The sequence below is a fragment of the Sceloporus occidentalis genome, unplaced genomic scaffold, assembly GCF_023333645.1.
Source record: "Sceloporus occidentalis isolate IW3139 unplaced genomic scaffold, rSceOcc1.0.p SCAF_39, whole genome shotgun sequence".
In the NCBI taxonomy this organism is placed as follows: Eukaryota; Metazoa; Chordata; class Lepidosauria; order Squamata; family Phrynosomatidae; genus Sceloporus; species Sceloporus occidentalis.
Window position 1 is genome coordinate 8,813,093 of NW_028317019.1, and position 8,860 is coordinate 8,821,952.

Genomic DNA, 8,860 nt, shown 5'->3' on the forward strand with positions numbered 1-8,860 from the left:
GAGCTGGACTAAGGAGGGAAAGGCTGGGAAGGCTCTGCTTTGTACATATAGCTCTCTCTCTCTCTCTCTCTCTCTCTCTCTCTCTCTCTCTGTGTGTGTGTATAAATGTGTGTGTGTTTGCCTCTGTTTTTGTGGCTAGAAAAGGATCTAAGGCCTGAGGAAAGAAGAAAGTGTCAAATTTGTGCAAATGCAGAACTTCTGGGCATCAATGAGTACAGTGTGTTGAAACAACAAAGAACTTTATTAAGAACATATAGTCAGAAATTCAGTATTTAAGTCAGAACTGCCCACCCCAAGCCAAAGAATACATTTAAACCCCAAAACCTAAAACTCCACCCTCTTCCAAACCTAGCCCCCACCTCCAATACGCACAGTCTATGCCCCACAGGTGACAAGGCCCCTTTTGCCATTCCCAGAGACTAGCCCTTTCTGTTAATATTGGCCTCTAACTTTCATCAACCAACATCCCACAAATTCCAAGAGCTATCATTGCCATAACTATACTAGCCAGCTGCAACAAATCCCACCCCTCTATTCAGCTAACCTATACCACGACCAATAATCCCCAGTCAATTTTATAAACTAAAGCAATGATATATACTAATAGCAATTAAAACCTAAACCTAACAAAATACAACTTTAAAGTATAAACAGACATACAGACAGACACACCTAACACAAAACATCACAATTCTTGACAAAAATAATGTTAGTTCACTTCTGGGATTTGTGTGGCTTCTCTCCTGTGTGGCCTCTCCGATGCATCACTAGGACTGACTTCCGAGAAAAACATTTGCCACAATGCTGGCATTTGTATGGCTTCTCTCCTGTGTGGCCTCTCTGATGCATCACTAGGACTGACTTCCGAGAAAAACATTTGCCACAATGCTGGCATTTGTATGGCTTCTCTCCTGTGTGGACTCTCTGATGCATCACTAGGACTGACTTCTGAGTGAAACATTTCCCACAATGCTGGCATTTGTATGGCTTCTCTCCTGTGTGGACTCTCTGATGCATCACTAGGACTGACTTCTGAGTGAAACATTTCCCACAATGCTGGCATTTGTATGGCTTCTGTCCTGTGTGGACTCTCTGATGTGTCACTAGGTCTGACTTCTGAGAGAAACATTTCCCACAATGCTGGCATTTGTATGGCTTCTCTCCTGAGTGGACTCTCTGATGTGTCACTAGGACTGACTTCCGAGAAAAACATTTCCCACAATGCTGGCATTTGTATGGCTTCTCTCCTGTGTGGACTCTCTGATGTGTCACTAGGTGTGACTTCCGAGAAAAACATTTCCCACAATGCTGGCATTTGTATGGCTTCTCTCCTGTGTGGACTCTCTGATGTGTCACTAGGTGTGACTGCCGAGAAAAACATTTCCCACAATGCTGGCATTTGTATGGCTTCTCTCCTGTGTGGACTCTCCGATGCATGACTAGGACTGAGTTGTAAGCAAATTTTTTGCCACAGTGATGGCATTTATATGACTTCTTTGTTGTGTGGATTTGCTCACGACTGACAAGTTCTTCTGTAAAGGAGAACAATGACAGAGAAGACTGAATCTCAGCGTTAAGAGAGGAAGGTGTTACCCCAAGATTTAGCCCTACGTTCACCCCTCCCTATTTCGGGTTAAATTAATAAAGTTGGTGTGAGTGACCCGACATGACCCTGTTCTGGATGCCCCCAAATCCATATAACGATTGTATCCTTACTTATAGGAGCTTGCAAAGAAGAGATTGTAGGGAAACTGCCATAAGGAAATCAGTGGAAGCAGAAAATCAGGCAGTTGAAAAAATTCCATTAAATATATGTAAAAATATTTTGATTGAAAAGTGGCATCGTATCTTGTGAGACGGCCATAGAGTCCTGATCCTGACCCTAAGGCATGATGCAAGCTAACTGCAGAAGACGCTTCATGCTGTGTGACACAAGGAGATGCCTCACAACCAATACAGTATACAGCTCACATGCGGACTGATGTGGGTTGGAGTTGGGTGTAGAAGAGATTGTGAAGTTGATGGAAGTCAGTGAGGAGAGCTGGTACATATTTGTTTTTTATTCCAACTCAAGATAAAGAACCTCCAAGGACTTGAAGGAAATCAACTGTGTCTATGAGTTATTTTTAAGTGTGGCAAATAATCAGTGCATTGCCAATACCTATATCTGGAGATTTTCTTCTGTTCTCTGCTATGTTATTGTTGATCTCTGGGAGTGTCACCTTCAGATTGTGCTATACATTGGCTTGTGAATGGGACCCAAATTCAGAGCCAAGAAGGGCCTGAGAGCCAGTGTGATGATCCTTTTTGGCTGAAGAATTTCCACCAAGGACCCACTGCATTTAATTCAGTTTCAGACAATTCTTTCCCCACCCAGGAAACATTCTAAAGCAATTTAAACCTTTTCGAATGTTTCGTTTCTGCCCCCAAGCAACGATTTCAGTATAAATATCAGCCCCAACTGACTAGTCTTCAGCATCAGTCCAGTTGCAGAGAGACACTCCATTGGTTTACATTGCTAAACACCTCACTACACTCGCCAGCCTCACTTGTCATGGGAGTTACTGACTTCTCTCCCCATTCTGGACCCTCAGCAATTGCAATCAAGTTCCATCTAGGTAATGTATTACCATTAGCAAATCCTTGCATTATTCACCATGACCACCTTTGTTACCTAGTTCTTGTGTATGTTCATGAACACTTAGATGTATGTGTGTGTGTGTGTGTTTTGCTTTCCCTTTAAAAAAAAACACAGAAACCTATTTGAAATGCCTTTGGAGTTCTGTGTGCTTTGGGGCCTGATATAGTTGGGATGAATCCCAAGATCACTGTTGCCCCAATCTCTCCTTTGAGCTAAGCATGAAATTCCCCTAAAAGCATAGCACTTGCGGGTGTCCTCCCCAGACTCCAGCATTTCAGGTAACAAAGCACTTCTGGAATCAACCATGGAGCCAAGCAAGCTCACGTTGGAAAAGAAACATTAGAGAAAAAGGAAATTTTTTGTGTCCCTCTTTTCTCTCTTCATAGACATTGCTCATAATTGCTAAATATGTTAGAAAACAAGGGCCTGAACCAGTTCTCACTAGTTCAGCTCTTAAAATCTGTCGAGTTGGTGGCTGCCTCCCAATCCCCAAGGCCCCTCTCCTGGCCCTTCCTAGAGATCCCTTCCTGTCTGCACAGAGCTAGGCGATCCTGGCTTTGCTCCTGCCTTCCCCTCCTGGCTCCCAGAGGCCTGATCCCCTTCCCTTTCTCTCTCTGCTCTCCAGCCTTCACTCTTGCCCATCTGCACTGCTTCAGCATTTCACCTTCACCATCTCTTTCCTGCTTTTCTGTTTTTCACATTCCCTCCATCTCTCTATCACAGACACACACCCACAGAGTGTGATGCACAAAAGGGACACTTTGAGACTCATTTCTTGAGAAAGGCAGGACAATCAATTTACAAATAATGCATTAAGAAAAGCAGAATAAAGGGGCTGGGACCTGGATTCCAATTTTGGTGAGGTTCAAGGAGAGCCTTAAAACAGCTTTAAGACAACTCCAAGACAGGGATGGACTACTGTTGGGGATTGGGGAGAGTCACATTGGCTGCCACAGGATCTTGAGGCAACCCCACATTGTGTCGCCTAAAAATATGGCATAATATTTTGCCCCTCAATATCCCACAGCATCCCTTTGGGGAAGTGGAGGCCATTTGGCACTGCTGGGCCTTCTCTGGGCCATTGCAGGGCCAAGGGAGGCCTTTTTCCCACAAAGCCTCTCCAGAGCCTGGAAAAGTGGAAACAAAAGCCAGGAAACTTGTTCAGGAATGGGCTGAGGACCATTTAGGGGCAAAAAGCATTAATATCCATGGCTCCTTCCCACAAAATTCCAGAATTAGCAGTTTAGGGTTGGATATCCTTACAAAGTGGAGAATAATAGTGCCTCACTAAAACTAGAAATTCCAAGATTCCACAGGAATATGTTTTGACAATTAAATAATGTGTGAAAGGGAACTAGGAATGGTAGTAGAGCACAAGTTGGGCATGTGTCAACAGTGTGATGCTGCAGCTGAAAAGGCCAATGTGATCCTAGGCTGTATCAATAGGAGTATAGTGTCAAGATCAAGGAAAATAACATTGCCTCTCTATTCTGTTTTGGTAGGGCTCACTTGCAATAATCCTGTGTCCAGTTCTGGGCACCACAATTCAAACAAATGCTGAGAAGCTGGAGCATGTCCAGAGAAGGAAAACCAAAATGGTGAATGGTCTGAAAACCATGCTCTCTGAGGAACAACTTAGGGAGCTGGGTATGTTTAGCTTAGAGAAGAGAAGGTTAAGAGGGGACATGACAGCCCTATTGAAATATTTGTAGAGATGTCATATTCAAGATGGAGCAGGCTTGCTTTCTGCTACTCCAGAAAAAGAACATGGAACAATGGATGCAAGCCACAGGGACAAGAGATTCCACTTAAACTTTAGGAGGGTCTTCCTGACAGTAAGAGCTCTTCAGCAGTGGAATATAGGCCCAGTACTGACCATGGAAAAGGGGTGGTCTGCAGCTGCCCCTTTCCATGGAGGATTTGGGCCAGGGCAGCGATACTGGCAGCCAAGAGGCCCCAATCCAGCACAATTCCAGGCCATGGAGAAGCGGCAAAATGTTGCTTCCCTGTGGCCTGGAAATGGATGTCCTTGGGGCTTCATGCCCCTGGACACCATGGGAGCCAGAGCTATGGCAGAAAGGGGCCTCTCTCCCTGCCATCATTCTTGCAGCCGTTTGGTGGCTGTGAGAACGAGGTGCATGCCCAGAAGGAGCTCTTTCAGATTTAGACATGGTGCGTGCGTGACATCATAATAGCAGTGCCCATGTATACAGGGCGCTGGCGTTATGGCGCTGCTGGTATGTATTACGGTTAGGGAGCATGTACATGGTGCGCTCTTCCCAACCCTAATACCGGTGCTGGTATGCCGCTTGTTGATGGTCTGTACTGCGCCATATTCCCTCAGAGTTTGGTGCTCTTTCTTTGCAGGTTTTTTGACAGAGACGGGATGGTATCTCTCTATTCCTGCATGGCAGAGGATTGACCCGGATGGTCCTTGCAGTCTGCTTCAACTCTTTGATTCAATAATTCTAAAGTGGAATTATAGCGTTCTGACATTGAATTATGAAAGGGCCCTCAGTCTCCACAGGAAGGGCAATGGATTCAGCTTCCTTACCCACAGAGGCCACATTTTCATAATTCTCCATCATCACAGAACTGTACATAAGTTTCTGCTTCTTTGTCAACAGTTTCCATTCCTCCTCGGTGAAATATATCGCCACATCCGCAAAAGTCACCTGTAATAGAAAATAGCCCTCATCCAGAGAATGACCAATAAAAGGGGGGGGGGGGGGGAGCACATGGTGCATTGCAAATATTATTTCAACACTTCCGAATTCAGTCCAGCAAATAAACTTTAAAGTCTGCATGCAAGCAAAAAGCTACAGCCTCTGAGATCCAGTTTGTCTCAAATCCTTTCAATATATAATATGATAAACAATATAATTTAGGCCATTTCTGGGATATTATTGATTGATTAAAGATACTGACTATCCAGACATGTATAGTACATTTAGTCACCAATGAATTATAGAGCATTTAGCCATATCTCACCTAATTTCAGAGGCAAATTCCATTTTTAAAAAACAGTTCTGGGGAGTAATCTGGGCTTGAGGGCCACTGGGCCCACCCTCAATTTAGCTCCAGATATATTCTTCCATATCCCTCAGCATTTCAGAGATGGGGAAAGAAAGACACATCTGGATAAGCAACACCAAAAGGGGGTCAAGATGGCCAAAGTTGTTAATGATGAAGGTCACAAAAGCAAGGAAGGGTACAGCAGTTTGCTTTTGCCCTCAACTCCTGGCAAGGGCAAGACCCTGCCCCTTCTCTCCTCCCTTCCCCTCTTTTGAGTTGTTGAGCTGCACACATCTTTTGAACTTGGAACACATTTTGCAGCAACTGAACTGAAGGGACAAAGTGCGAGGAGGAGAGAGAACTAGGACATTTTCAAAGCCCCTGAAAAAATGAGGTGACAGAGGATTAACCAGGACTCTCTCTGCCACACTGGGACAGTATGTTCTCCGCTTGCTTTCATGAGGTGGCCCAGCAAATGAAACTAATAGTCAGAAAATTCTTCTCTATGCTATAATAGCAGCAAGGTCAGTGTTTGCAAAACAATGGAAAAAAGAAGAATGTCCTACAATTGAAGAATGGGGATTGAAAATGTTAAGATTTTTTCGAAATGAATAAATTGACTTACTTTGTAAATAATAAATCATTAGATAATTTCTATAAAGAGTGGAATGTTTGGAAGGAATATATTAAGGAATGGAATGTTTGGGATGAGTACTGTAGAATATGCCAAAAGAGTTGAAATGATATTGGAAAATATGAAATATAGAACATATGAAGTTAAATATATGAAGAAAAATAAATAAACAACACAGTGGTGATATTGATAACACAGTATATGGTATAAGGTGGAATGAAAAAAGTATAGAAAAGTAACATGATAACGGGTATTCAAGCCTTTATTCAGAAGTATTAAGAAGCCATTGGTAAATAGTTGGTAAAGAGATAAGAGTTCAGTTAAAATAAAATGGTTTTTATTTTTGGAGAGATCTGGAGAACCAGGAAGTTTACTTAAAGAAATCTACATAAGTCTAATAGATAAAAGGGTTTGCTTCATAATGTAATTGGATTGTCATATGTCTTTTTGTCATTTGTCATTTTTAATATTTTCAATAAAAACTTTTAAAAAAGAAATTAATAGTCAGGATGGCAACTTACAAAAGAGTTGTTGTACCTCAGCAACCTCTTTCTCTTGGAGCCCAACTCCCTCCGCTTGGCCCCTGTGTCGGCCATTAGGTAGAGAGGTCTTGGTGGCCTTGCACTTGGATCACGTCCAGCAAAAGATACCCCAAAGCAGTGTACAAGGGGGCCAAGATGAAGTTCCTGAGAAAAGAGACCAGGGTTAGGCTTGGTTTGGCAAGAAACCCTGCAGCACTCAGTCACAGAGATCAGCTGGTGACATATGCAGGTCACATATGCTTCCCTTCTGGCTACCGAAACACAGCTGGATGCTTCTCTAATACCTCACACCCAACTCTCCCACCAGGGTGGACCCTCATTCTTCCAGTGGCCAAACCAGTTGCACTCCATTGACCAGTGAAGCCGCTGGCCAGGCAGGGCAGGAAAGGAGTTCTCTCTTCTCAAGTTTCTTCCCTTCCATGGTAACCAGCCCTCCTCCCAGGATCAGGGGGCATCAGAGGATTGAGCTGATGGGAAGAGAGCACCCAATTCCCATGGCAGCCTTCTGCATGCAGAAAAGTCACAATTCGGAGAGTGTCTCTTCCCATGTGGAGAGTGCCCACTTTCCAAATGTTACCTGGCCATCTTGGCTTGGGAATATCCTGTTCCAGGCACATGCTGGCCTCAATCCTAGTCTGTATCCTATGCTTAGTCCTGATCAGAGCAGAATCACTGAATTGGTTGGATTTATCTATATGTGGACATCAGCAGTCACTTATGGGTTGAGTGAGTCTACACTCAAGGGTTAACCAACAGGATTCAGGACTCCTCAGATTTTTAAATGCAGGAATGCAAATTTTTCAGGCTGTGTCATCATCACTGATGAGAATTTGACTTCTCATTCACACAGAGGAAGAGGAGGAGGACCTGCTTTATGTCCCAGGTGGAGAAGCTCTAGCTCCTGGGCTGGATAAGACCTGCATTACCTTAAGGATCTGATCCATGGCCTCCCCTCATCATAGCCCCTCCTCATTTACACACTGGTGAAAATAATTATTTTATTTTTTGCAAATGAGACCATTTATCTGAGCTTAACTGCTGTGTTTATATTTCGGTCAGAAATGGAGCATGCGGTGTGCATCACCTCTCTTTGTTTCCTGAAGCCACGCAGAAATTGATGCATGTACATTTGTGTGCACTGTTTCTGAATGAACCTATTGTCAAAATCACATTCACTTCACTTTACCTTGCATGTTTTTAAAAAGTCTGCACAATGCTGAATGTGGTGCATTTGAAAAAAACAAAAGTCTATAAATGTATAGGTCTTTGATGGAACATTGCAGCCTGGACTGTGGTCATTTTTAAGAAGTGAAATCATATGTAAATTCCATGAAACAAATATCTCACAAAGCTCTAGTAAACAGCACGTACACACACAGTCCCCACACAAAGGACTTACTGTGTGTCTGGGTCTGGAAATCTCACTTCCATCTTCTGGGAAGACAGTGCTGCCAGAGACTGAATCTGGGACTTAATGCCTGCAAATCATGGGCTCAGTCTCTCAGCTGCAACCTTTCCATACCATTCTGGACTGAAACATTTAAACAAATGTCCTCTTTCAGCTCCAGGAATAGAGACCTACCTTCAGTACAAAGACCCTGATTCCTGCAGCCCCAGAAAGGTCTCTTCTGCAGTCTTTTGTGGCCGGAGCTTCCCTGGGTCAGAGGCCGTCTCCTCAGCCGTAGAGAAGGGTTGCTCTGAGTGCGAAGGAGGAGGAGGTCCACAGGGCTGAGGAAGGGAAGGCAATGGGGAAAGGTCAGTGCCAATGGCCATGGAGGGCAGAAGGTGGCAATGCCTAGGAAACTCCTCTGAGTCCCAGCCATTCTAGGAATGAGTGGCAGGAGTGAGTCCAGGGGGCTGAGGGGGTCTCCTTTCCCAAAGGGGGAGGCAAGGACCGGTGGACCCTCCCCAGCTAGGGCCCAAAGGGAGGGTCTCTTTCCCCACCTCTCTCTCCCAACCCCCAAAGCCCAGCCTCCCCACTGGCCCTGGGTCCCTGCCTCCCCTTCCTCAGACCCCCACAGACCCCTT

General features: G+C 44.4%; 1 protein-coding gene across 1 annotated transcript; it reads right to left on the reverse strand.

Moving 5' to 3' along the window:
- Positions 1-264: 264 nt before the first annotated feature.
- LOC149290534 (uncharacterized) lies at positions 265-7,776 on the reverse strand. Its single transcript, XM_089489366.1, has 3 exons — positions 7,759-7,776; positions 5,196-5,316; positions 265-1,532 (listed from the first exon to the last, which is right to left on the reverse strand). The coding sequence occupies exons 1-3, from the start codon at positions 7,774-7,776 to the stop codon at positions 715-717; spliced, it is 957 nt and encodes a 318-aa protein (XP_089345492.1). The 3' UTR covers positions 265-714.
- Positions 7,777-8,860: the final 1,084 nt, after the last annotated feature.